Source organism: Scomber scombrus, chromosome 15, assembly GCF_963691925.1.
Source record: "Scomber scombrus chromosome 15, fScoSco1.1, whole genome shotgun sequence".
Lineage (NCBI taxonomy): Eukaryota > Metazoa > Chordata > Actinopteri > Scombriformes > Scombridae > Scomber > Scomber scombrus.
Window position 1 is genome coordinate 12,679,460 of NC_084984.1, and position 27,938 is coordinate 12,707,397.

At 40.3% G+C, this 27,938-nt stretch overlaps 1 protein-coding gene across 5 annotated transcripts; it reads right to left on the minus strand.

Annotated features, from left to right (window-relative positions):
• LOC133995028 (nucleus accumbens-associated protein 2) lies at positions 1-27,853 on the minus strand. 5 transcript variants are annotated; one of them, XM_062434295.1, is made up of 7 exons: positions 27,490-27,853; positions 7,100-7,281; positions 6,233-6,994; positions 4,486-4,662; positions 3,043-3,148; positions 2,691-2,788; positions 1-2,596 (listed from the first exon to the last, which is right to left on the minus strand). In XM_062434295.1, the coding sequence occupies exons 2-7, from the start codon at positions 7,209-7,211 to the stop codon at positions 2,067-2,069; spliced, it is 1,785 nt and encodes a 594-aa protein (XP_062290279.1). In that variant the 5' UTR covers positions 7,212-7,281; positions 27,490-27,853; the 3' UTR covers positions 1-2,066. The 5 variants fall into 5 exon arrangements, with proteins under 5 accessions (XP_062290279.1, XP_062290280.1, XP_062290281.1 ...); XM_062434296.1 differs by lacking the exon at positions 27,490-27,853 and adding an exon at positions 8,471-8,889; XM_062434297.1 differs by lacking the exon at positions 27,490-27,853 and adding an exon at positions 8,372-8,889.
• Between the last annotated feature and the right edge of the window lie 85 nt (positions 27,854-27,938).

The window sequence follows — 27,938 nt, forward strand, 5'->3', positions numbered from 1 at the left end:
ATATACTGTATTTTTTGGTGTTCGTTTATGCTATATGCTAATTTCTGCAGAAGAATGAATCTGATTCATTTCATTTTTAACATCTCACACATAGGTAAGCTTTTCCAAAAATGTCGGTGGCTTAAAATAACTTTGGGGCTCAGTCCTTCACTCAAACTGATGGTATGATCTTATGATCAAATGCAATTTGATGGCTGATCAGGAAAAACCTAGAAAACGCACAACAGTATATTTTAAAATCAATGAACAAAACAACAAAGAAACACTGTTTGGACTGTGTCCATGTGTGGCAGAAAGCATGAAACCAGACATTAAAAAAATGAAAATGCGAATGACAAATACAGGTTCAATTCCCTGTTCCAAAATATAGAAACAGTCATCATCAGAAAGACCATTTCTTTCTTTCCAAATCCCCAATCCCCCAATCAAAGAATTTATCAGGGTGATATGAAAGAAATTCTCCATCTTTAGTACAGTCACATCTTGCCAAAAATTCTTTTTTTCCCCACCCTATAGACTTTTTTGAGTGCAAATACAATAATCCAGCAGAAATTGCTCTTATAAGTTTTATTCAATAATTTACCCCCCTCCCCCCAGGGAAAAAACAGGATGGAAGCAGGACTATGTAGTCTTGGTGCCAATCACACCACCACATCAAGGTAAAACAGTGCTTCTCTCTGGCAATTTTTCTTTTACCACTCAATGTAGTGCACTTCCTCCTACTACTCCATGTACTCCCATGGTGTATATGGAGTACCCATGGTGACAGCACGCTCCGTGGGTTAAAAAAAATCCAATCGATACTATGTCAAATACAGTTATTCCTGGGTCACACCCAGGCCAGTTCTAACACGTGTCAGACTGAGGTCAGATCCCAGTGAGAAATGGAAAAAAAGTTCTTTTGTGTATTAATGGCATATCTTGAGGCAAAAGTTGCTGTTTTGTTATCTAGATGCAGGTTTGTGGCTTTGTTGTTGTTTTCTATAATTCTCTGTATCCACTGTTTGTATTCATGCATGCAAGCTTGGATTTAGTGCATGTTCTTGTTCTTGCCTCTCTCATTCTCTCTCTCTCTCTTTCTCTCTGTATCTCCAAGACAGAATGTCATAATTTAAAAAGGATTTTTTTAAAGTTTAAAAGAAAGCATTGTTGCATTTTTGGACAGTGTTTTTTTATGCATTGGTGCAGATATTGAAGGCTAGTATCATAAGGTGGTAAATGTGCGCATGTGTGTGTGTGTGTGTGTGGTTGGGAGGGGCGGTCTGGAGCAGACACAGGCATCACATTGACAATCTAATTCAATATGTCACGGGCAAATATGCGTTAAAAAACAACTCCATGTGATACATTTTTGTTAGATTGTGGAGAACCTTTTTTAAAAAAAAATTAAAATGACATGCTTTTTAAACAAAACAGAAAATAACTTACTGTTTAATGGTGGCAACATACATGATCTTTAATTTTTTTTTTTTAAGTCTTTGCTATATATTTATGCATATTTAACATACAATGATATGATGTAAAGTGGCAAAACACTGCAAAATAAGCTGCTTTTCAGGGAGTGTGTTTTTCTGATCTGTTTGTCCCAATGTTACACAGGTTATTTCCAGATGCAGCTTTCAAAGAAAACCATATGGTTTTTAAAAACCATTATATCAAATTCCACAAAATGCCAGCAAAGCAGATGTTTCTTTTGTATCGCATTGAAATGATGAATCATTACAGCCATTTGTTTGCTGTTGCAGCTAGTGCCAAAATACTGAGTAAATACTGTATATACGGAAACGGTAGAGGGTTGATATACTGAATGTAGTAATGCCATGCCTGTGTCTGCTTCTACTATCAGTGTTTTGCTTCCACTATCAGTAAATATGCGTGTACACAAGCATGTGTGCGCATGCATGTGTGACAAATTCCTTTATAGTAAGATCTACGAGCGCAGCTTTTTGTGCCGAATAATTTCTGTTGAGGAAGCACAGAGGAGAAGAAAGAGTGGTGGAGAGCAAGCAAAAGAAAATGCAGCGTTAAACAGATTTCACAATGTGAGTGGCCATCAAAAAGGACATTCACTGTCCATTCACCCTCAGACCTTGTCCAAAACTTTCTACTTCCTGCTCAGGCGGCGTGTCACCACAATCGCTCGCCTCAGCCCCTGGGATCAAAGATGGCGCCCCCAGTGATCCGTCTACACCCTCTAACCCAGCTTCATCCTCATCCTCCTCCTGTTCCTCCTGGACTACTCCTTCACATTCACCTTCAGCCTCTGCTCCGGCTGCCCCAGACCCGGGGCTGCCCTCTGTCAGCGGTGGGTGAGTCCTGAGAGGGTCCTTGCGGTCTGGATACAACCGTTCAAGGGTCTTGAAGTCAGGCTCAAAGGGGAGGTGTACCCCTGCTTGAGGGGCACCCAGTGCTAGGCCCAGGCCCACAGCAGCACCCATGCCCATTCCTGCACGATACACTTCCATGCCATCAGGCAGCATGGACTTGATCTTGGGCAACCATCGCTTGCGGACACGCCTTGCATTTGTGCACATGTCAGCAGCAATCACATTCATTTCACTCTCCTTGAAGTTAGGGTTGAAATTTTGACAGTAGACTGTAAAAGAGGGAAAAGCAAAAGCTCATGTATACGAATTATCCTCTTTGAAAATTCCATTGCATATTCTGGATGTTTCAGACAATCAACTCACGTTTGACAGCGTTGAGGACCCTGCTGTCCAGGGGTTTCCTACTGGGGTCACTAGTAGAGGAACGGATACCTGTCCCACAGCTATTGGCTAAAGTGTTTCTGCAAGGCAACAGAGCCAACACCAGGGGGCAGAGTCAGCAACAGGCACATACTGTACATTGCATGAACATGGGATCACACACAGCTAACCGCACTGCACAACATGGCCACAGATGGAGTGTGAAAGTTGGTTTGTGACAAATAGCAGTAGTGTTGTCGTACACAGAAGTCAAGTCTCACAGTAGGCCCTTAAAGACTAATACTAAACTAAAGACTAAACTGTTCTCCTTTGTTTCACATGTCTTAATACTCACCTATCAAAGAACGTGGCTAGCAGACGCCGGAGTAAGACTTTGTGTTTGATACCGGCACATAGATGACAGTTCATCAGCTGGCCTCGAGTCATGAACACCTGTGTACCTGTGTGGCATGAAAAAAGAGGATATTTGCTGTGAGGAATCACATTACAGCCCATTTCTTTGTGTTTGAAGAGTCTCTGGGTCTCTCTTCCTCCAATTAGTAGCTCATCTTTTATTCTTTTGTTACATTTAAAATTCATGTTCAAGGAGATCTTAAATGGAGTTTAACAAAGCTTCAGCTGAAGTGAGATTAGAAATCAGGAGAGGAATTGAAGTCGAAGGACATGAAAACAGAGCACTATTTAAATTATTTCTTTCTTTTCAACGCTATCTTGTTCATCATGCATTAGATGTTTCCTTTGTGGTTTAAAAAAAAAACTTAATTCAGGAATGACACAGTCTGATCAAATCTGACCATGTGGTAACTTTTTGAACTCATATTCATTGGAGACCTTAGAGCTGTTTCTGCCATGCTCCATTGTAAGGTTGGCTACAAGTTGTGTTATACCAGTCTTTTTGTAAGTCTCTGGTCTGACTGCCAAGAGCTATATATGGCAGCCAGACCAAAGAGTTACATTTTTGTCTCATCATACCAAAAAATCCTTTCCCTCATGCTCACAGAGCCCTCTAAGTGCCATTTGGCAAAGTCCTGGCAGGCTGTCATATGGTTTTACTCCGGAATGACTTCTGTCTAGTCACTCCACCATAAAGGCCTGATTGATGAGGACTGCAGAGATGGTTGTCCTTCTCTCACAGTCTTCTATCTCTGCAGAGAAACTCTGCAGCTTTGTTTTATCCCTTTCAGACGAGTGATGTGGGTCAAACCCACTATGGCAGTTGAATGACTCAATGCACATCATCCGAAATGGCTTCATGACCCTCTTCCTGACCTCAAAAGCTTCTTTGGTGAGCAGACATTTTAATTTATTTATTTACTGTTATTGACACTTAAACATATTTTAACCAAAATGTCTTAATTATATGGTTGAGCACTAATATACGAGTTACAGACTCAAGTCAGCCTGAGTGGTGATAACCAGATATTTATCTGTTACAGCAACCACATATTGGTCAAATGTACATTGAATACATCTGTTTGAAATGTGTATTAGAGAAGTCACTGGGTTGTGGGTTGCCTCCTAAATTAATGGCTTCCTTGCCAGACTACTAAATCTGGCTGGATTGCGAACTTAAGAAAAAGTCTAACCAATTTTTAAGATTTTCTATTTCAGTTCTCTAAGCTTCTGAATTAATTACTTGAAACTAATTTAATCAATTTAATTTAATTTAAACTATTGTGTTTTAAAATAGCAAAGGGGAAGAAGTGAAGAATACTTCAAGTACTATACATGTTTCGAGTACATGTGATAGGATATGTGTTTGTATGCATGTGCCTACCAGCTACCAATTCCAGCTTCTCCCCAGGGTCGCCCTCAGTGTAGAGTTTAGGGTGGCAGCGGTAGCCTATCTGGCTGATGAGGCTTGCAGGCAGCGCCACCAGGTCCCTGCGGATCAGCACACAGTTGCGGTTCTCCAAGGCCAAGGGCACCGCCGCCATCTCTGGCTTGTCCTGGACTGATGAAAGCAAGCACAAAAAAAGCCTTAAAATACTCCAGAAACCAAAGGGGTTTTGTGTTACAAAGCAAATCAGGAATAGATACATTTGTATGCCTGCATCCATCCACTGATTTATAAACTATAAAGCTATACTATTACCTACACATATGTTGTTGTTGTTGTTGTTGTTGTTGTTCCCCAGATTAAAAAGATGCTACAAAATTTAATTTAATCAGTAAAGCAGTTTAAGGTAATCTCATACAAGTTTGTTGTGTTTCATAAATGTTTTAGAGCATTGCAGATGTATCCCAGATAAGTTGCGATGCTGCATCAGCAACTTGAGTTTTGGAGGGGAACAGATCCGAAGCTGGGTGTTAAGTCCTTACCCACAAAATTGTTTCTTCTTACCTCTGAGAGGGCTTGCACAAACACGTACACACAGAGAGCAGGAAAAATTCATTCATTCACTTCCACGCACACATGCACATATTCTATACCAAAAAGTTTGGATTTAAGCATTTGCATATGCGTACACACTTATGCCTACACACACACACACACATACAGGCAAGATGCTCATGGATCTCAAATATCCCACAATGTCACCCTGGGGTGCTCTGACTGATTGCAGATAGAGTGGATTTCATAAATATCTGAAACTCTAGAATTTGACAAACCTGTGCGATGCCTTTGAGCTGCAGGATGCTCATAATAATGGAAAGTGTGCGTGTGTGTGTTTGTATGTGTGAATGCAGACATGAGTGAATATAGCACCTATGCCTGCGTGTGTAGGCAAATGTGCACCAGTATGAAAGTGCGGAAGAAAACCATAACCAAAAGCAGTACAGACCAGCTGTTGTAGCTGTGATAAGGAGTCTGTTGTTGGTCACGATGCACTCCAATCATAACTCCATAAAGCTATCTTTATGCTGAGAGAACCCACACACACTGGAGGCTCAACATCCTGCTTTTTCAAGATGTGCAGGATACATGATTTATGAAAGATTAAATAATGTAACTAGGATGAAATGAATGTGCATCGTTTTTGTTTGTTTTTTGCACAATACATAACAATTCTGCACAAGGAGCAACAATGTATGTTCCCAAAACCTTACATTTATGGTTATATATTTTTGCAAGTCATGCAGAGTTTTACTTTTAGATCGATCTGATATCAAATGTAAATCCTCCATCTGAGCCAAGGGCAATGGAAAAAATAATGCACTTAGTCAGATCTTATATGGATAGAAAGTGAATACGATAATAAAATTGATGCAGGATAGCTTGATAGCATCTGCTCATTTGACCCTTTTTTCCTTTAGACCACTTCAATTTGTTTGGAGTTAAAGAGTAAATACCAAAATAGTCTGTATAGTATAATACTTTGTGTACTGGAACATGATATAAAATATTATTGGTAGTTTTTCCACTATAGTTTTATAGTATGTGAAATGTGAAAAGTAATCCAGAGTAAAGCTTCAGTGATGAGTGCTCTCAGCCAAATATGACATTAGTGCTTGAAGTACCTCTAAGCACTGCAACACTTTACAAAGATTTTATAAAAGGGTCAATACAACATTATACTCACTCCCGTAGGGGTTAGCTGAACGCCCATAGAGATGACTGTAGGCATCCTCTGTGATTCCGTCATATGGCTCTTCCTCAAACTCCTCATCCTCATTCTGGTAGGATGTGGGACTGTCAGTGGTGGGAAGGCTGGATGATCCAGGACTGGACCTTTCAACTCCAGCTCCTCCTCCTGCTCCACCTCCACCAGGCCCTTGTAGGTGGTAAGAAGGCATACCAGTCATGGGGGTCCCGGCTGCCGTCGTGTAGAACAATGAACTTGCCCTCGCCAGCCGACTCCCCAACTCCGAAGATGAAATCTTGTGTGTCGAGGGTACTGTCAGGGGTGTTGGGTCAGCCCCCTCCAGTTTAATCTTACGTTGCGGCATGATTAGGGATGGAGACCAACCAGGGGTTGCCAAAAGGGCAGCCACCGCTAGGCCGTTACCATTATTACAAGGACTCTGTGGCTCGGATCCCGTTTCCTCTAAGGACCCTGCAGTTTGCGAGTCACAGTGAGGTGAGTTTGCCTTGAACATTAGGTCCATGCCTCTTTCAACTATGTGCTGGATTTGGAGGTAGCCAGCTGTGTACATGACCACCAGCTGTTCGCTAGCTGCCATGGTTAGCTTCCCTGTATAGCAGAAAGTGAGGATCTGCTCAAAGCAAGCAGGTGTGACTGAGGAGGGCAACTCAAATTGGGTCTTGGTAGAGGTGCTGAAGAGGTCACGAAAGTAGAGGCTGCTGGCAGCCAAAACAGCCCGGTGGGCTTTGAACGCCTGACCTGGTTGATAGAAACAACAGAGAACAAGAGACATTGATTAAAAAATTTATGTAATTTCAAAGTTCTGTCACTGAAATAAAATCTCCAGATTTCCAGGAAACTGACCTTTGACCAGGATCGATACATCGCAGTAGTGTCCCAGCAGGCGCTGCTCATTAAGGGAGCCCAGAACTGTGGCTCCAAAGTTCGGGATCTCCACATGGAGCAGCTGGGACATGTTGAACGCAGACAAAGAGGAAGATGGGGTTTCAGATATTCACTGCAAACACTGCCAGCGAGAGAGGCATCTGTAAAAAAAAAAAAAAAAAAAAAAAAAAAAAGGGTATGGAGAACGCATTGGAGAACTTGAGATACAGTGATAAAGAAGGAGTGAATAGAAAATGCGTGAAAGATGAAAAGAAATGCCAGAGGGAGGTAGAGAGGCGAGAAAGGGAAAATTGAGAGAACCTTAAAGGAGGCAGAGCAAGAATGGAAATAGAGATGAAATGAAGTGAGAAAATGAACACAGTTGAGGGAGAAGTGAGAGGTGTGTGAAAGAGAGATGGATACAAAGAGATAGTGGGTGAGAGAGTAGAGGCAGGACAGAGAAAGAAAGAGTCAAGTCAGTCCACAAAAAAAAGCAAAAAAAACCCAACAAAAAAAGAAACAAATACATTGCATGAAAATGCTGTGAAATACCTTAAGGCTTCGTTATTTTACATGACATATATTCCAAGAAGCTTAGACTCATTTCAGTATTGCACTCTCAACGCATCCACACCAATACTCTGATGACCTGTAAATCAGCCTAGAGCAGAACTTTTCTCACAGATGAAATCACACTGAATTCAACCAGTTTTTCACATTTTAAGTTGTTCTCCCTGATTTTTTCGCACAACATACCATTGCTGGCATTTGTCCTCTTTTTAAACTCATAACAACTAATGTCTTACACACAATTCTATATTAACTTTGATACCTTTCTTCACTCCTTCTCAGTAACATTCTCCAGGCATATTTGCACCTTCTCTCCTTCCCTGAACCTTGTGTCATTGTTTTTTTCTTCTCCCCACCAACCCACACACATATACACACACGCACACACACTCACACGCACACACACATACACACATACATATACGCACTAGTTTCATTATTGAGCAATGCTGCAGAACAGTTTCCAGGAATACAAACTGAAAAAAATGTCACCGCCTCTCTCACACACACACTCTCTCTCTTTCTCTCCCACTTCATGCACTCCATACAAACAGACATGCACTTTGGCTTACTTACATAAAAGTGTGCATGCCTAAACGCACGCACGCTGGCACACACGCACACACACAGCACAGGCTTGCATAGGGAAATTACTGTGTACTCTGGCATGCAAGCACTCACCTGGAGAAACCAGCACACAACTTTTCCCCCCGCTAACAGTCTCTCTCACATGCACAAATGCAGAAAAATGTGCTCACTGTTATCCCAGACAGTTCTGACCTGTGTAAGCCAGTCCTCTGGTTGAGACACACCATGGAGCCTTGATACACACAAACACACCACCAGCAAGTCAGGACCGGGACAGAAGAGGAGTAGTTAGAGATGGAAGGAGAGCAGTCTGATGTACTCCGTCTGGTCGACGCTCTCTTTCACTTAAAGTGTCATTCCCACTGTCTGAAAAATGATTCTCTCTGCTGTCTGGCCGACTTTTCTCTGTCTGTCTTCCACAGCATATCTTCTATCTCTAGATCTTCCAAAGCCCCATTTTCTCTGCTTGCTGTCTGTTCTAGCGCTGTCTCAAAGCCTCCCTCTGCCTCCCTGTCATTATCTCTCTCTGTTTCTCTCCCCTCTCTCTATTCTCTAGGGGTTGAATTCAACAAGTGCCAGTGTAGAGGGATAGAGAGAGTGTGTGGAGAGATAGAGAGAGAGAGAGAGAGAGAGAGAGAGAGAGAGAGAGAGAGAGAGAGAGAGAGAGAGAGAGAGAGAGAGAGAAGGAGAGAGGGAGAAAGAGAGAGCAGAGCAGAGCGAATCAATGATGAAAGGAGTGGGAGGCTCAGTGTGTGCGTGTGTGTGCATGTGTCTGCGCGCGTGTGTCTGATCAATGCAGTATCTATACGTCGCAGGGAGTGGGAGGGAGAGAAACACACAGGCTACAGTTACAGACAGAGACAGAGACTGGGCAGAGCTAGAGAGAAGCAAAGGAGGGAGGGAGGGAGGGAGGGAGGGAGGGAGGGAGGGAGGAGAGAGTTGAGACAGAGAGAAAGTCATTTGAGGACAGTACGAGTAGAGAAAGACAATTAGGTTGAAGCAACTTCTGCCACTTGCCCCTGGACACAGACGCCTATATGGTTTGACAGAAAGAGGAGGAGAATGACTAAGACAAAAGAGAAATGAGAAAAGCTCTCAGAGGTCATAGTCACCATTAATTAATTAGACAATGAATAGTGAAACTTCTGAAATCCCTGTTTGACGCAAGTCAGGAGAGAATGCGTCACATCTTGGTGAACAAAAGCTTTACCAAACTAGAAGGAAGCTTTATATACTGTAGGTGATGCAGTAATCCTCTAATCCTTCCAATTGTAGAATTTAAAAGGTTAGTCAAAAACACAATCCATCATTTGAAAGTATTTCCCGTTTTCTTGCGGTCTTTGGAAGACAATAGTTTAAAAAAAAGAGGCTTTACTTTTGAGCAAGTGTTGTATATTTTCTATGAATCATGCAAGGATCTCTTTGCCAAACACCTACACACAAGCGGAGAGAAGTACTGTCTTCACGCAAGACTATTTTGTATTTCTGCATGAACTGATAAATGAAATGATTAATTTACGCCTGCAGTTTGGCAGTTTGGCTTATTCAGGTGACATTTCTGTGTTTTCAGTTGTTACTTTTTCTTGCATAGTAGTCCTCCCTAAATGTTGCCTTGATGTGAATAAGGGAGGACAGGAGCCAGATGTCGCAGCCAGTGTTAGGCAAGCAAAGACAACGGCTAACAGGGAGGACAACTTCCAGAGAGAAGTGTGTGTGTGTGTGTGTGTGTGTGTGTGTGTGTGTGTGTGTGTGTGTGTGTGTGTGTGTGTGTGGGAGGATATGAATGCAAAATTACTGTGAAAGATGAGTAGGCCTAAGTGTTTTTGTACATCATGTGAGGACTTACTATACACACACAAACACATGTAATTGCAGTGTGATTCAGGCCTGTCACAGTAAAAACTCTGTCTGACCTCTATGCTGCATTTCGAATGAGGACCGTAAACATTTCGGAGGATGATTTCAAAATCTTGTTCCATCTCTTCACCTCATGATACACAATCTGTTTAAAAAACTAAACAGCTGATGCACAGCAATTTTATATTTGAGTGTGTCCCCAGAAAGTATCCAGACATATTGTGCTTCACAATACTAATAATATTTTTTTTTTCTTTTTTGCCAAAGAAACCTCAAGTGGAGAAAGTTGTGCTAAACTGAGCAAACTTCTACTCTTCAGTCACAGCGGAAATATGAAAGGGAGGATATCACAAAGCGCTCAATGTAGTGAGTCAGAATTTGGTTTACAGAGCTTTGCCCCAGCAGTGTGATATCTGCACGGCACATATAGCCACACATGAGTGAGCACACACAAAAAGCACAGTCAAATGCAGGAGACACAAATCCACAAACACACTAATACAAACAGACATATACACACTCCCCCCCTGTTCTTTCCAACACACAGTCAGGTAATCTCCCTGTGCACACTCAGCAATACACATTCTGTTTGTTTGTCTGTCTGTCCCTCTGTGAACCTGCCAGACTGCTTGTCCATCGGTCTGTCCATCAGTTATTGTGACTATTGTGTCCTTACATTGCCTCTTCTTGCTTCTCCCTTCTCTCTTTTCTCTATCCTTCCCGCCCTGCATACCACGTACCCACTGTCTCTCTGCCAATTAATGCACACAGGGCTGCATTGCAGTGAGGTTGGCGCGTGCCACGGCAGCAAGCACAGTACAGAGTCTACAGACATGCATGTACGTGCCAGCCGGGCAGAGTGAGAGGGGGAGGAGGGAGGGAAAAGAGGAAGAGGGAGGGGAGAGAGAAAGAGCAGAGGAGAGTGAACGGAGAATATGTTGAGTCAAGCAGACAGGACGGCGGAGTGCCACACTGCACATATACACAGACACACAGCCGCAGGTTCATGGAAATGTATGCACGAATGAATATGAAACAAGTATGCATGTACATTTACATGATGAGGGTGCATAGACACGTACATTCACACACACATAAAAGCACATCTACACACACACACACACACACACACACACACACACACACACACACACACACACACACACACACACACACACACACACACACACACACACACACACAAACATGAACATGCAAATTGCAACCTCCTCCTGCCTGCATTAAATATAGACTTTGCACACCCCTGATAAAAAATATAAGGCATGAACTCCCTCAACTTGTTAGCCTAACGAATGATTATATGTGTGCATATTCGTGCCTCTCTGCTGCTGGTGGCCTCATTTCTTACTGTGTGTGTGTTTGCATTTCCATGTCAAAGTTGTTCACATACCAAGGCGTGTTTTTATAATCATTGTTATATACCCAGCTCTGACTTTTGGCACTGTATGTCAGGTGTGTGTGTGTGTGTGTGTGTATATGTGTGCCGTTGTCATTTGTGTGTCAAGATATGAGATTTGAATGCTGTACTGATTGCTGTTGTCTGCTTTGTTGGAATGTGTTACATCCATTTTAATCAAGGATTCATACCTACGCACAGTGTTATTAACTGTAGCAGCAGGTCCAGGCATATTTGAATAATGTGAAGAAATGAGACGATTCGCCAGATGGCACACACACAAACGCACATACACACAGATTTTTAATTACTAGTTATACTGTAGCCACCTATCAAATGACAATAGGGTAACATTCAAACATAAAACCATAAAAGTCATATACAGTTATGATTCATGCAGACGCCATTTGGAATAGTTAATATAAGTTCAGTCTTGAAGTAAAGTTGGCACCAACTTTTATTCAAGATGCATACCACAAAAACTTAAACCTAAACATATATTAAGAAGAGAAATGTGGTTAAAATGTATGACATTGATTAATACCTCTGTAAAACTACAGCAATCAGCGAAAGAACAGCGAACTAAAAAGAAATTTTCAAAGTGAGACGAATAGGGACAGATCCTTCCCCTCTTGCTTATGTTGCCTCTATACAATCTCAATATGAACAGTCCCCTCGTTATAAATATTCAGATCCTGCAGTTGTTCTCATGTCTAAAGTGTACCAGACAACAGATTCTATCCACGTTGAGACAGCAACGCTCCCTGGCAACAGTTCTACCAATCGGGACTGAGCGGGTGTCTGCCTGAGTCTGTCTGAGTATCATTATGGGATGTCGAGAGGGAGAGAGAGAGAGTGAGAGAGGCTGCTTATCACTGCTTATAATGCAACATCATTCTCTGTGTATAGCCCCGCTGGGTAAAGTTGTCTGCACAAAGTCAGGATCAAAATCATCTTTTCTTTAAAAAAACAAACAAACAAAAAGGAAAAAAAAAGAGTGTCTCTATGATTCACACAGTTATGTAACAAACAGACAACTATGAAATGATTTGTTGTGGGCTGAATATTGTCTGGTATCTTTCCATTTGTATTCACTCAATATGCACCAATAATGTAACTCGTGGTCTGACTAGGAGAAAAAAAAGAGGCTGAATTCCAGGTTTAACTAATGGCATAAAGTTGTCTGTGGCGATACAAAAATGACAAAGTGAGTATAAACTCTTGTAGAAAACCAAATGTTAAACCTGGACAAAGGGACCTACAACCTGTATAATTAATTTGAGAAATGTAATAAAAAGTAGTTTCTAATGAATCACGGCCTGATAATTAACTTATTGTGCTGCCTAACCTTTGATTTGTTTGTTCATACTAATAAAGTACTAAGAGTTTTCTGGACTTTCACCTGATGGATTCATTGAACATATATGACAACAAATCTGAAGTCACTGGTTGTCATGTAAAGCAGCTGTAATCAATATGTCATAGTAACAGTTAATCAAATGACTATGTGATATGATGGGGGAAAAAATCATAGCAATGAACCCACAGGGAATTATCACTTGACTTTTTGACCTGCATCTTCACTGTTTTGGTTAATTCTTACCATTCATATTTGGCTCTGGCAGGCAGCTGTTTTCTGCAAAAAAGCTCTAATAAACCCACTGTAAAATAACTGTCCTGGACCAAACAGCAGACAGGCTGGGGAACAAAGGGCTGTATTTAGCCGCATTATTTTTCTCAGGAGTCAGTGGAGATCAAAACAGAGCTAAAAGGGAGAGTGAATGTTGGAGTCACGTTCGTTATGTAGCCAGAAATACGACTCCAAATGAATGCTAATGCGACTCTCAATCATAGGCTGTTATGATGTTAGCTATCTATGTTAAACACGGTCCAAGTTTCAAAACGGTAGGTTAACGTATGTAGAAAAGCTCCCTGCAAGTAAAAAATCCAGGCTTCAACCCTCAACTCTAAACGGCTGTCTGTAGTATTTGTCATTAATGTTGTCGCTATGTCGCTATATTTTTAATGTGTCATTCACGTTGTCCACTCTCACATTTCTGAATGGATATCGGCTCAAACATGTACGGATATATTTGAGAAGTTGACATTTGAGTCAAGAACAAGACAAAGTATTACTGTAGTTTGTTGCATGGTTTGTTAACATTGCCTCCGGAGCCAATGGAAGCCTCCCAAAGGGGGAAACCTCCAAGAGCTGGCCAATCAGAACAGAGTGGGCTTATCAAGAGGAGGGGCTTAAAGAGACAGGAACTAAAACGGCCTGTTTCAGACAGAGACTTAACTGGGGGCTGTATAAGGTGTCAATAAGAGATAAATAATGAAGGTTTTGAACTGTAAATCATACAAAGTTATACCAGTAGAGCCACAGAGATGTATAGTATGTGCCCTTTAAAATGTGATAATACGTCAGTGTTGTGTTCATAGCTTGCACACTCAAATAGACTGAACAACATCAATTCTAAATCTGCTTCGGGGTTATTAGGCTATGTTGGTTGTGTTCAGATCTACTGGAATATTGCGTTAGTCCTCAGTTATTTGATATTTGGAAAAAGTGACAGCCCTGCAGTACTCTAAATTAAATCATGTAATTCAGAAAATTAAATGACTGGCTATTGCAGTTTGAGTAAAGTTAGACTGGCAAAAGATGATTTTGTTAATTGTATAAATTTGGTTTATTGCCCAGCCTTATTAAATAAGTATTGCCTGCTACTGCTGTGTTTTTATGTGATCACCTTAAATCAAACGGATTAATTATTAATTCAAGTCATTTGTGAGAATGAACAATAACATTACTGCTTATCCAGTGCAGAGAAAAGAGGAAAACAGACTCATGTATACAGAAATATTTATATCATATAATTGTGCAGCAGCTCCGAAGTGGAAGACAGACGTATTGCAACTAAAACTCCAACATGTGTTTGGGGACTTTATGAAACCCTAAGTTGTGACATAAAGCTCCTGTAACACTGGGCTACCTGTCAGTGTAGCTTGTAGTTGCAATGATGTGCGTGAGCGGAAACAAGACAGAGGGAAAGACAGAGCATGAGCATGTATTTGTATATATGTGTGTGTGCACGCTTGTGTGTGTGAGCGATCCTCCTGAGGCAAAGGCATTGCTAATGGACTCCAAGTGGCTGTGGGAGGTAAACAAACAAACAGTAGCATCATCTACTATCACACCTAAAACTCCAGTGGCTAGGGCATCATGAAGGCTTCATACACCAATACACACAAGTTTATCATCCTATATACCCTTGAATATACATTTTTGGACACACAGTTGAGAGCTGAAGAGGTAGAAATAGAGTAACAGACAAAGATTGAAGGTACATGAGGGGAAATTAAAATGAGAGAAGTGAAACAAAGGAGTGTAAGGGAGGAGATAGGAGAACAAACGGAGAGAGGACAGAAAGAGTGTGTGTGTGTGTGTGTGTGCGTGTGTGTGTATGTATGTATGTATGTGTGTGTGTGTGTGTGTGTGTGTGTGTGTGTGTGTGTGTGTGTGTGTGTGTGTGTGTGTGTGTGTGTGTGTGTGTGTGAAAGATGCAAATAGAAAAGAACAAGAGAGAAGTCACAGGGAAAGTAAAAGAGGAGTAGGAAAATGAGTTGGAGTGATAGACAAAAGTAAAACTCAAAAAGAGTTCTGGGTGAGGGGACAAACTGTAAGACAAACAGAAAAGGAGCCCTGAAAATAAAACAAGCAAATCCTGCTACATGACTAAGGAAAAGGGAATAGAATACAGTATAACATAAGAACAAACAGGGGAAAGTGTTAAAGGATAAGGGCATTTGGATTTCTCTGTAACACTAAGCTCGTATTGCAGAACCACGGGGGCCTACAGGTCGTTCCAGTTTATAGCAACACATGAGTCTGACGTTAGAGCAGCGTGGAAACAAGGACTCACGCAAGACAGATATTTTGAACAAACACTGACACAAGACTGAAAATTCCCCCATTTTCTAACTTAAAAGGAAGCTACGTAAGTCATACAGGAAGAAAAGGAGGGAAGAGAGAGTGTACCATTTCCAGAAATGATTCAGGAGGCTTCAGCAAAATGACTGTGTCTATGTTAAGCAGCAACATTTGTGTACACAAGAATACAGTATGTGTACTATCATGTGATGTGTCTTTTTTGGGACAGTTTCTAGCTAATAAATCATTTGCATGGGCATCTGCACACAGCCACCATGTGACTTAGCGGGTGTCCAAAATATAACACAGAACTGTACATTTGCTGCCTAAGGGCCAATTTCATGCTGCCACACACTCATCTTCTGGCAGAAAAGTATACATTTTGATGTGCTCAAGTTGGTTTTTTTCCCACCTTTTTTGTTTTGTAAATTTATGGATTGCCGTGACATAAAGAAATTGTTGATGAAGGGCGAACTGACGGTGGTGTCAATTTTGGTATGCATGGCAATTATAATTGCACCATTAGGGACTTTATGAAGATTATTGCGATAGAGGGTCAGAAAAGGGTGTCAGACCACGAGTGAGAGCCACATTAACTTTTTAAGCAAATTGATGATTGTTGCATTACTTTCTTGTTGGTTATTTTATTTCTTAAGCACTTGTCTACATCGTGTTGTTCCTCTGCTTAATAAAAAAAACTAAAACTAATAATAATAAGAAACCCTTTTCTATCTAGTCCTCATTCTTACTGCACTGGTACCCGGTCATCTACTTGACAGGTTAGACCATGGCTGCTTTGACAGTCTTCTAATGCTTGATTGTCTTGATTTATATTGACTGTGGTGGACTTAATATTAGAAACACCTCTCAGTATAACACAATATTGAACAGCAGCACACTCTAAACTCCAAAATGGCTGTTAAGTTGAACCCACACCTCTCTAAAACAGTTTCAAATAAAGCTGAATATTATAACATTATGAAGGTAAGATTTATTGTAGGGCTATGCAATCAGTTTTTGCTACATGTACCAAATAAACTGGCAGCTGAATGGAAAGAAAGAAACAGAAGAATTTATGAGATTTTTTATCATGTATAGTGTTAGCTATATGTGCACAGATAGCTGTCCATCTCACAGAAAAGTGAACTCCACTTGAAACAGACATTATTTGCCCTTGGCAAATCACGCTTGGGGTGTTGTCCTCTTGCCTTGTGACTTTGCTTTGACAAGGACCTTGATTTGCTCTCAAGAGAAGCTTTTGTGGCATCTCAAATGTGCTCCTTCATTTCCAAACTGTGATTGTGGCATAACAGGGAGTGTATCAGTAAAAAAGGAGCTAATTGGCTGCGGTAGTCTGCCTTTTGAGCACCTTGATAATTTATTCTTGCAAGTACAATTACAAATCAGGTGTGTCTCTGCTGTGCTAGCGCTTCTAGCCACAAGACATCTGAGACTCAAGTATGCTAAAACTCAGTGGATTTGTGCAGTTGCTTGCACTTTGATTCACATGCACAAGGCCCTAAAACTTTATTGATATCCTCTTTTACATGACCTCCATCTGGGGACAACAGGGGCCATGAGATGGCCTGTTGAGTGTCACTGACTGTCACACAAGGACTACAATTAGGTTAGATTTCACAGGAGGTCTCTATGTTTGTGAGTGTATGTGTATCAGTGGTGACACACCCTAAGCATTTGTTCCAAACATGATTTAATTTTCATGGTGCATGAGACAGTGAAACATGAAGGAAATAGGGTGAATCAGCACAAAATGAAAGCTTATCGGCTGTGATCCTGCACAGACATGCTTTACAGAAAGATAACAAGTGAATGGAGTGGTGAGATAATACAAAGGTTTTATTTGTTAATTTACTGTTATCTACATACTAAATGTATTCAAATATTGATCTGTTGAATAGATTGACCTAGAGTTAGAGTTTTCTGTTCATAATGTGCTATTGTTGCAGTCCTACTTAAAGGGGACGTAACATACAATTTCCAGGTCTATATTTAAATTTTGGGGGTCTAATGGAATATCTCTGCATGATTTACAGTAAAAAAATAAAAAAAAATAAAAAAAGTAAAATCTCTTTTTTCTTATACATTATTATACCTTTATACAGCCCTTCAGCCCACTCTGTTCTGATTGGTCAAATTCCAAAAGTTGCCCCGCCAGCAGCCAATGGTAGAAGTCATATTTCACTTATATTCCTCATTCTTTACTTGAAATGGAAACTGTCAAATACATACATGCTTGTTAAGAGTCAGAATCTGAACCGAAATATGCGAGTGGACTGCCATTAGTGCATTAGTGCCATTGCTAGCCTTCTATGTGTGTTACTGCCACCAACAGTCAATCAGCCAGGTAGTGTGAAACCAGTGGACGGAGTGTGCATACCGCATCACTACCGTGCATTTATATGAGTCCTCATGTGCATGCACAATACAAAAAAACCCAGGCATACTCATAAAATATTGCTCTATAGCACTATTGGTGGTCTACTCTATGAGGTACCTTTAAGGGTGCTATTAAACAAGACATATTTATCTTTGAAATGTTTACCACACCATTGATGTTCGCATCTAACTGTTACAGTCTTTTGTGGTTTGTGGTCATTTTGTGCATCTGTTCTATCAACATTGTGATATTTGTCTATGAAAATTCAGTCATCCATGTCAAAAGAAGATATAGAAGTCAAATAAAGCTGGATTCGATGTTATAAATTTATCGGTCCTAGTAACCTGTGGGGAGTCACCAGGTTTTTAAAAATCTTTCAGGTTACAATGATAATTAACTGCAATTTAAAAGAAGTTTTAAGCCACTAACAAATTATTATAAAATTATTGAAAAATGGTTTCACTCAATGAATGTTACGATACAGTGAAAGAAACAGAAACAATTATAAGCCATCTAACTTCTTACTAAGCAATTTCACAGCCTGATTGATCAGCAAGATTTGAGCCTTCTGAAAATAAAATAACTCTAACACAGATTAATAATTCATGGGCATTCCTCTAAAAAAACCCAACAACAAACTATCTTACTGTAATGGCTTTCCAGCTAAACACTGAAAAATTATAGCTTAGATTTGATTACCTTCTGATATGGCCCTTATTTAGCTCTAATAATTGACCATTTTAGGACCTTCAAGTGTCTCAACTGGTCAACTCAAGTTTATTTCCTGTTGCAGTGTTTTGTAATGATGGGAACATTTGACATATTGCAATTAAGTTTTACTGAAAATGTGTTGTGATAAATTAAGTCAGTGGATTTACATCCAAGAACAAATTAAAAAGGGCGGCATTTGGCAATGGTATTTCTCTGTATTGGAAAAAAAAGATCCTAGTAGGTGGACCAAGATGAGAAAAAAGAAGAAAAAAACAACTTGAATGACTAGTTGTATCTTTAAGTTTCATGTGTGTATAAAACAGAGAGTGAGTGAGTGTCACAGAACTGAAGCGAGAGGGGAGATATTGAGAGCATAAACATGCCATTTTGATCACTCTGCGCTGTTGTTCCTGAGCTGAATGTTCTACAGTGACACATGCGTGACATCAGAGCAGCCCAACATGTCCGCCAGAGGAGCCCAGTGCAATGCAAAAATGAGGACACATCTTTCAGCATCAGTGCCCCACTGTCTACAGACAGGCATACACAAACACACACACACCCACGCAGACAAAGACATACAGAGAGAGCGGTGCCCACAACGAGATCCCCATGTATTTTTCAATTAGCGCAAAGAGAATGCTGTAATTCATTCTCTTCCATGGAAAAAAAAAAAAAGCAACAGGGGAACGAAATGCTGTTTGATATCATGATCATGGTAGGTGAATCAAAAGAATGTCTCATGACATGCGGCAAAGATTTCCCTTGATAAAAATCACAATGTCGTCTAGTGTTGAAATGTATCATAAAAGACGGTTTGTTCAAGTTCACAGCAATACATACACATTTATTTGGAGTGCTTGCACTCAGCCTTCCCTACCTCCACCCACTCACACACACTTTACTCTGACCTAAGAATCTTCCAGTCAGCACCAGACTAAGCTAGCATACATGTGCTCAAATAACATGTCACCTTGGATAACCTCATTACACTGGTAAAACACTGAAAGGGGCCTAGCTGCCCTATGTGAGCACAGCTTGTTTATCTCTCTCTCAAGTCAGAGTTGAGCAAAAGAAACAGAAAAACCATCATGCCCACACAGCTAAAAAGATCACATGCATTTTTTCCATAGATATACGTATGTGCTGTATAGATATAGATCATGCAGTTGGGAATTAGAAAATGGTGATTTCATTTAGTTTCACCAAAATTAACACGCACATACAAAAGAAATGCTTACGACACTTTTTTATTTTTATCTGTGTTGCAAGAAACAATTAGCTTGTGATATGGAGCAATGCGGCCTGCTGTTTTCATTTCCTAGCTACAAAGGAGCATTTTATTCAATAAAAACACAATTATTTATATTAAAGCATAGTTTGATAATTTGATAAAAGTCACTCAATCACTGTCTTGCTGAGACTTTTGAGATTGATACAACTCTCACAGCTTTATTGTAAATATGAAGCTACAGCCACCAGCCACTTTTCTTACCTTAGCATAAAGGAAAGCAAGCCATGCTAGCAGCTTTGAGGATCTGCTTAACAGTGGTGCTTTGAGCTAAATGCTCATATCATCATAATAACATGCATATTGAATTTAGTTTTGGACAAACTAAATGTTTGACCTGATTATGGCACTACATAAATCATCAGGGGATTAAAGTTTTTATAATTTATCCTCTGGGCAACACAAGTAGCTGTGCCAGCTTTCGCTGCAGCCCAGTCAATAGTTAATAGATATTTCGGTTTTAAAAAAAAGAAACAAAAAAAAGTCAACCTCATGGTGATGCTGGAGCCAGGCTATCACCAACATTGTTAGAATTTGGATCTGGGAACCATGAATATCTCAAATTAATTGGGAAGATGTTGTGATATTTCGCTAGATTTGTTAAAACTTTGACCTGTTGTCAGCCCTAAAGGAAAAGTCAGAGGATCACTAAAGTCATAAGAATGTATCTTCTAGGCAACTCGAGTATCTGCAGCAAATGTTGTGGGAATATTCATCAAATAGTTTTCAATATATTTTAGTCATGCTTAGTCTTGCTCACAAATGTCAACCTCTTAGTGGTGCAAAAAGAAAAGTCAGGGGATCACCAAAGTCAATGGGATTTATCCTCTGGGGACAACAAATGGCTGACCAAAATTTGATGGGAATCCCTCCAATATTTCTTGAAATGTTTCAGTCCAGCACTTCTAAAGCTAACTCATGAACATGTGACATAATATCTAATTTGTTTAATCCGTACAAAACCATGGGTTGTAAAAACAACAAGTTGTGGTTTAATGGGAGGTTATGAGATCGACTATTTCTTGGCTAGGAGCATCGACTTCCTAGAATCTTTTTGCCGTGAGGTTGCCAGGAAACCGGCTGGGTTTTTAATTTTGTTTCTTTCTTCTTGTTAACGTATGACACAAACAAATATTAAACTATATTTAATTAGTGAACTTTAGAGGTGCTGGTGGGTGGATTTCTTTTAACCATCTGTCAGAACCAACCTAGCATTCCCCCCAGTTACAAGTCTTAATGCTAAGCTGTTTGTAGCTTTGTATTTAATGTAGCAATGTGAAAATAATATCAATCTTTTCTTAGTTTATTTCCAAAATTGTGGAACTATTCCTTTAATATTTAGAAATAAGTTTACAAATCCAGGGTAGATCAACAGATTATAGAATTAAGTGTTGTCATCAGAATAACCACAAAGCAAATTAAATTTCCAGAAATAAAACATATTAAAATGTCTTTCACCTTCTGCAGGGAACACAACTGTAATGATGTGCATCAGGTAGGTAGTGCTGTTATTTAGCAGTAATTGCTAACGCATGTTAGCTGTGGAAATGGGAGGGGGGCTGTGTACTGAAAACCACCCGCCTCAGATTCCTGTCTTTTTCCACTGGCCCCCACCAGCATTCTGCCAGCCTCTCAGTACATGAAGAGCACATACAGGACAGGTCATCGCCACAGAGAGGGGGTCAGCCTATCTCCCTTCCTCACTTATTACCTTAAGCGCTAATTTGCAAGCTTTGTTTACTGGCAGGAGTCTTGAGAGAGGCTTGAAGTTTGCAGCAATTTAATTATGTACAGCATACAGCAAAAGAGCATGGAAAATTGAGGTGGGCTGCAAGGATAAATGCCATCCACAGTGCTCTCTCTCTGTCTACTTGTGTGCGAGTGTGTGTGTCTGCACGATTCTGTGAGGCTTCTATCTATGTGTTGGTGTGTGTGCTTGCGCATGTCTGAGTGTGTCATCCCCAGAATTATAGGTTTAACTTTCACAGCAAGTCTCATGTCCCCTCACTGTAAATCTGAGGATCTGGGAAAACTGTCCTAAACCCATTCAGGATACTGTCTACTTCATTTAATGAAGCCACCACAAAGATAGGAGGAATTAAAAAGTTAATCTAAGCCCACATATTTTCTCAAGAGATGTTTACACAAATGCCAGAGATGTTATGATCATGAACACGACGTACTGTAAATGAAATATACATAGGGTGTTCAACACAGGTTCCCAGAAATGGAAATCAAGTGCCAGTTAATACTCAGCATGATCACACAAGTAACTTGGAAATGTTTTTAGCTTTTTAGAATTGCTCCTAATGCATATTACCTTAACAAGTGAAATAAGCTCTATGTAAGGCTACATAACCTTCATGAATTTTTAACATGCTGATGCCACAAATACCGTCAAATGAGGCAAAATAGCTTTGACTATGAAGTATCATTAAGTGCAAAATCTAATTCTCCATCCTGTTTGAGAACGCAATCTCATGACTGTATCAGAAACACATCCCTGTCATACTTCTCAGCACTCTGTAATTCTCTGCTATGGATACGTGCTCCTATTCATGCTGAAAATACTTGGAACAATCAAATGTGCACATGCTCCCTTTCTTTTCTTTTTTCTACTCAGGCACAAATGCACAGACATGCACAATCACACACACACACACACACACATACACACTAGCTCACGCAACACAGGCACGACATTCATGCCATGTGATCTTGCTAGGCATTATGCCAGCGGCCAAACATGTCACTTACCAGAAATCTCTGAGACAGAGCGAGAGAGTGAGACAGAGACATAGAAAGGGGGAGTGAGAGAGTGAGAGAGGATTCTGCACATTTGTCAGTTTGTGAGAGCTCCTTGTCAAGTGTAAGTACAGTACATACACCGGGAACATGAAATGTAGCTGCTACAGTCATCTGCAATGTACTGTGGTGTGGGGGCAGTCAGTTCTGAGAAAAAATAGACACGTGATCTTTGAGATCTAATGTGGAATTGTTCTAAGGAACATGCCATGTTTACTGTTCATTGTCTAAATTCTTGGAGGGCTTCCTGAAAAGCACATAGCGAGCCAAAGCAACACAAATCAGTTACATTTCAAGACTCTTAATAGCTTTTGCTGATCCTCTCGTTCTCTAAATCGCTCCCTCGCTCTTTTTCCACTTTTCTGTACGTACATAGATGGACTGTAGCTGTGTGTTTGCGCACAGTGCATGACAATAAAGCAGCCAAATTTAGACTTTATGGTTTCACAAACTTAGATCCATAGCTGCTTTATTATCTGCGTGTGTGCTTCAAACCACAGCGAGAATAAAAAATGAGAGTGCAAAATAAACAGAAAGGCAAACACACTGTAAATGCCTTATGTTTTTATCTTATCCTCTAATGTGTTTTCCTCGAGTAAAGCTGAAAGTCAGAGGCAACAGCAAAAGTATGTAGTGCAGTTCCTAGAAAAAATTCTGGCACATTAGTTACATTTTAAATGAGCAGAGATTTGAGGATTTCGAGGAACTGCCCTGCCCTCTTTTGTGGCTTTGGTAATAACCTTTAACACCTTCGACTGAATATATAAATGGTATATTTGCTAAGCAACAGCTTTTTGTCAGATAAAACAAAATGAAACAGGCTTATCTTGTGGTGGCAACTTCATAGATTACGTCATAAGTGTATTATCAAGACAACTAAACAGCTTTCTATCCTTTTTGCTGACCAAATATTTTCACTATTGATTCAGGTAGGCAATGTTAGCCAACTGAGTAGCTTCTGCATATGAGTTAGTAGAGAAGCGAGTGGAACATTGGTCATTTGGATGTAATTTAGTTTATCTAAGTAAATTTATCTTTCAGCTGCGTTGCCAAATTAGCCCATTTGGCATTCAATCTGATTTGATGTGACTCCCAACTTAATTTTGGCTTTGATAAAGAAATATGTGGACATGGGCAGGTCAATGGGGCCTCCAGCTTTGTTTGCTATTCATCTGCATTCAATGACTTCATGAGAATTTATACCACTATAAACCCACTCATGCGGTTGAGTGGATACTCTTCTTGTATAAGTAACTGAGTAATATTTGCATCTTTCAAACCCTTTGGATGGTGAACACCAAAGTCATCTCAGGTTTACAGGAATATACTAGATGTGAACTAGTCTCACATTGTCAGATCTAAATCTAAACGTTTTGGCTGTTCGGAAGAGAATTACAATATTGTACTTTACTTTCCTTTAAATTGTTCATTAGCTTTCTGTAAAAACAAAAACAAAAAAAACCTATTTGACAAAGGATTTGCATATTGACTAAACAGAGCCAATGTCATGCAGAACTGGAAATAGTTCAGCATGATTTGTGAGCACATTTTAATTGTTGCCACTTCAAGGAAAAAACAACTTGACACCTACACAAGAAACTACTGTGCTGGAGTACAGACCAACTGATTTGGAAAAAAAGCAGCAAAAACTAGAACAAGCTTAACATAAAACATATCATTTGTATTTTTGACAGCTGTAAAAAATGATGTGATCAAGCTATGTTTATGGATACCACTGAGCAAACAACCAAACTGGCTTAACATACAATACAGTAGAAAGACATTTCTTCACAGTTAATCTTCACTGTGTGGATTTCAATTCCATGAACAGCAATCAACAAGCCTCAACACACACACACACACACACACACACACACACGTACACACCGGCAGCAGTAGTCTGTCCATCAGGCTTTAACTAGAACAAGCTTGGCGCTACATAGAAAATGCAAGGCGTGTGTATGTATGAGAATATGATGTATGACTGGTGCCCTGTATCGCATACCATCAGCAATGACTCATCACTGTCTCAGGAAGGGAAAATCACACACATATAAACACACTCCCCACACAAGTATACACACATACAGAGAAAAGTGCACCAAACATGAGGGCACACACACACACACACACACACACACACAGGAAAATGAATGTCTTACTGGTTCTGTGTGATATGGTGTGGTACTTTTAGGGGGACTTTTTCTTAGAATGTAGTTTGGAGCAATAAATGTCTTTTAATCAAGCAAATCTTTTTGCAAACACAAACCTCTGATTAAGATGATTTTAATATGATGGCAAGCAGTTTTACTCTTCCTATGAGTGTGTTTTTTGTAAAATACAGTTAGAATATGAAAAAACACCCCACTTAAAACACTTGAAGTCAGCTTGAGGTCACCTTGAGTTTTTTTTCCCAACTGCTAACATGTTGATTAGGTGATGGTTAATGCTACCCTGTATCCCTTACAAAGCTCTGAGGGAATTTTACAGTATAGAGGTTGTAACCTGTGTGTGAGACAACACCAACCCTTCAGCATAATTAACACCAACCACCAGCCAAATGCTGGTGAAATTTCTAATTGGCTGGTAGATTTGCTTCACTCACTAGCCAAAAAGATATAGGTAATATATTGAGTGGCTGATGAAATTTGAACATTCACTAGCCATTTGGCCCCCAGACAAAAAAGTACATTTTTAACCCTGACACCATTTTTTTTTACATTTAACAAGAGATGAGGCAAAGTCCCTCAATGAGGCAAGAATCTCACAGACTTCATGTTTTTTCTCCCTCTCTCACCCGCTCTGTCACCATTCGCATCAGTTATATTTGAAACCGTGCTGTCGTTCTCTCTCCTTGACACTCCCCACTTGCACACAGCCCCGGGCCCCCTTGTGGAATGCTGTATAGTGTGAGGCCTATGGAGGAAGGGCATCCCGGGACACAGCAAGAACACACACACACATGTGCACACACGCGTGCACACATGAGCAAACACACTCACCCAACACACGCAAGTACGCACACACAGACAAATACAGCTGTTGAGAGCCATCACAACCCTTTGGCAGACACCCAAGTCAAAGACGAGTGGTGTTGGAGGGCCTCCGTTAGAGAGAAATAGAAAAAAAGTCCCACATTTTCCATGTATGTTGTGCTAAACACTTAAGATAGAAACTTGACAAAGCCGCATTACTCTGAACTGATTTCCCCATAGTGGGGTGGGCGGAGAGGAATATCATAAACTCAATAAAAGCTTTGTGTTGCCTTAGGGTTGGCAAGCACACCTACAGTATGGATACATACTCATTTAGATTTTCAGCAGGAAAGTACAGTATTATTCACTATGATCATTTTTGCATTGAACAAGTAGAAACAGAACGAAAACCCTCTCATGTGGGATTCAGAACTGTAAAATGGTGAGAGGTATGTTTTTTTTAAAAGCTGTGAACTTCACACTATATACTTGAATGATTCAAGCAACACTCTTAAGACTCAACTTTCAGCACCTAACCTGTGCAACATCTGTCTGTGACCACGATGCTAAAGCAGGTATACTGTAAGTTACAGTCTGGTAAGTCTGGTTTGTAACCACATGACAAAGAGAAGATATAAACTATAACAAATTCACAAATATTTGGGATTTTTTTTTTTTTTAAATAGTCATTTTGAGTGCAAACACATGGCTCAACTAAGAAAACAAGAATGCGAGCAAGGTGATGGAAAGAAAGTGCTTGTGCAAGAGGGAGAGAAAGTGACAGGAAATGAAGAAAAATTGCCACAAGCTACACACCGGCTAGCCACACACACACTGCATGTACACACAGGAGGAGGGGCGGTATTATATGTACTGTATATAGTCAGCTGGCTTCTACAGGGTTCAGGTGAGGTTAATGTTGTCTCAACTGACAACTCTTGACATTACAGGCAACTGTCAAGTGATTGGATGAAACTTATTTTTCAACTTTCACATTTATCCTCAACATTTCAACTGATTTCTGACTCTGATAGACTTACAAACATAATGTATCATATTGTTTTGATCCCTTTTGGTCCATGATCGTGTTCTGCCTGAAGACAGAATTTAGGTATTAAATCATGAATTTATAACATCTCTTGTAACTATGAAGCAAATTACTAAAGCCTGAATTTAAAGACACAAGCTTGAACTGAGTACAATTGTAATGCTTGTGGCAGCCAATAGTATTGGATCATATTAGAAATCCTACACTTGTGAAATAATGGCCCATGACAACGGCAACAACTTCAGCTGTTTTGTAAGCTGTCGCAATCATGCAACATATAGGACTACAATACATTATGGGTGGAGATTTTTTGGGGGGGGATTTTGACTTCATCGTGACGCAAGACCGATAATATCATGCCACTTTCTCCACTCATACAGTTGAAACTGTGTCAACACTATTTCCTGTGGTTTCAAAAGTGCTGCCCAAATTATCATCAAACTACAATCTTACGGGGAAAAAAAGCAACTACAAATACTGTCAGTCTGATTAAATTCTTGTCGGTGACGCTGTGGGAATCACCATCATCCTCCGCGTAAAATCTTCACATTTTGTGACATTACTTTATGAAAGTTGAAGCTCAAGTTTAGGCAGTAGTTGTTTTTTTCTTATCAAAATGAATGATCATACTGTGCTGTCAGCAGATTGCAGGGGTATGCAGATGCCTACTGTACACATAAAGAGGGAGAAGCGAGGGAATAATGCATGGTAAAAACCTATGCGTCATACATATCAGGCACTGTAAACATCAAACCAAGACAGAGGGGGAAATATTTACCCGATTCGTCGCTATTCCATAAACCGCAGCTGCAGATGTGGCACACGCTTTCTCTTCGGATAACCTATAAAGTTTGCGGGGTGTAGAAAAAAAAAGAAGCAGGCCCCGGTTTTCCCCTCGTCCGCTGGCTCCACTCTATCACTCTCGTCCTATCTTGGCCGCTCGTCCCCCATCTCTCTCTCTCTATCTATCCCACTCTCTCTTTCTCTCTCTGCCCGCTTCTGTCCCTTTTGCAGGAAGTGAACGCCGCTCACATGAACAGTATACGGACTGCAAGCAGCCTGACATCATGCACCAGTCGGTAAAGAGTTCTTTTTAAAGACACAGACATGTTGGTCAGACCTGCCAGGTTACTGTAGGTACACTACTCTACTGTAGTCTACGAGGCAAATGGGCTGTCAGCAGTGCGTACGGTCATATCGTGCGCCTTTATGGACACATGAACTCGG

What these genes read in the sequence shown, in the direction of transcription:
- LOC133995028 (XM_062434295.1), bottom strand. Translation starts at nt 7,211, where the DNA reads ATGTCCCAGCTGCTCCATGTGGAGATCCCGAACTTTGGAGCCACAGTT. An exon ending in TGTATCGATCCTGGTCAAAG is followed by an intron (nt 6,995 to 7,099) that starts GTCAGTTTCCTG and finishes TCTATCAACCAG; the next exon opens with GTCAGGCGTTCAAAGCCCAC. An exon ending in GAAGCTGGAATTGGTAGCTG is followed by an intron (nt 3,149 to 4,485) that starts GTAGGCACATGC and finishes CATGCCACACAG; the next exon opens with GTACACAGGTGTTCATGACT.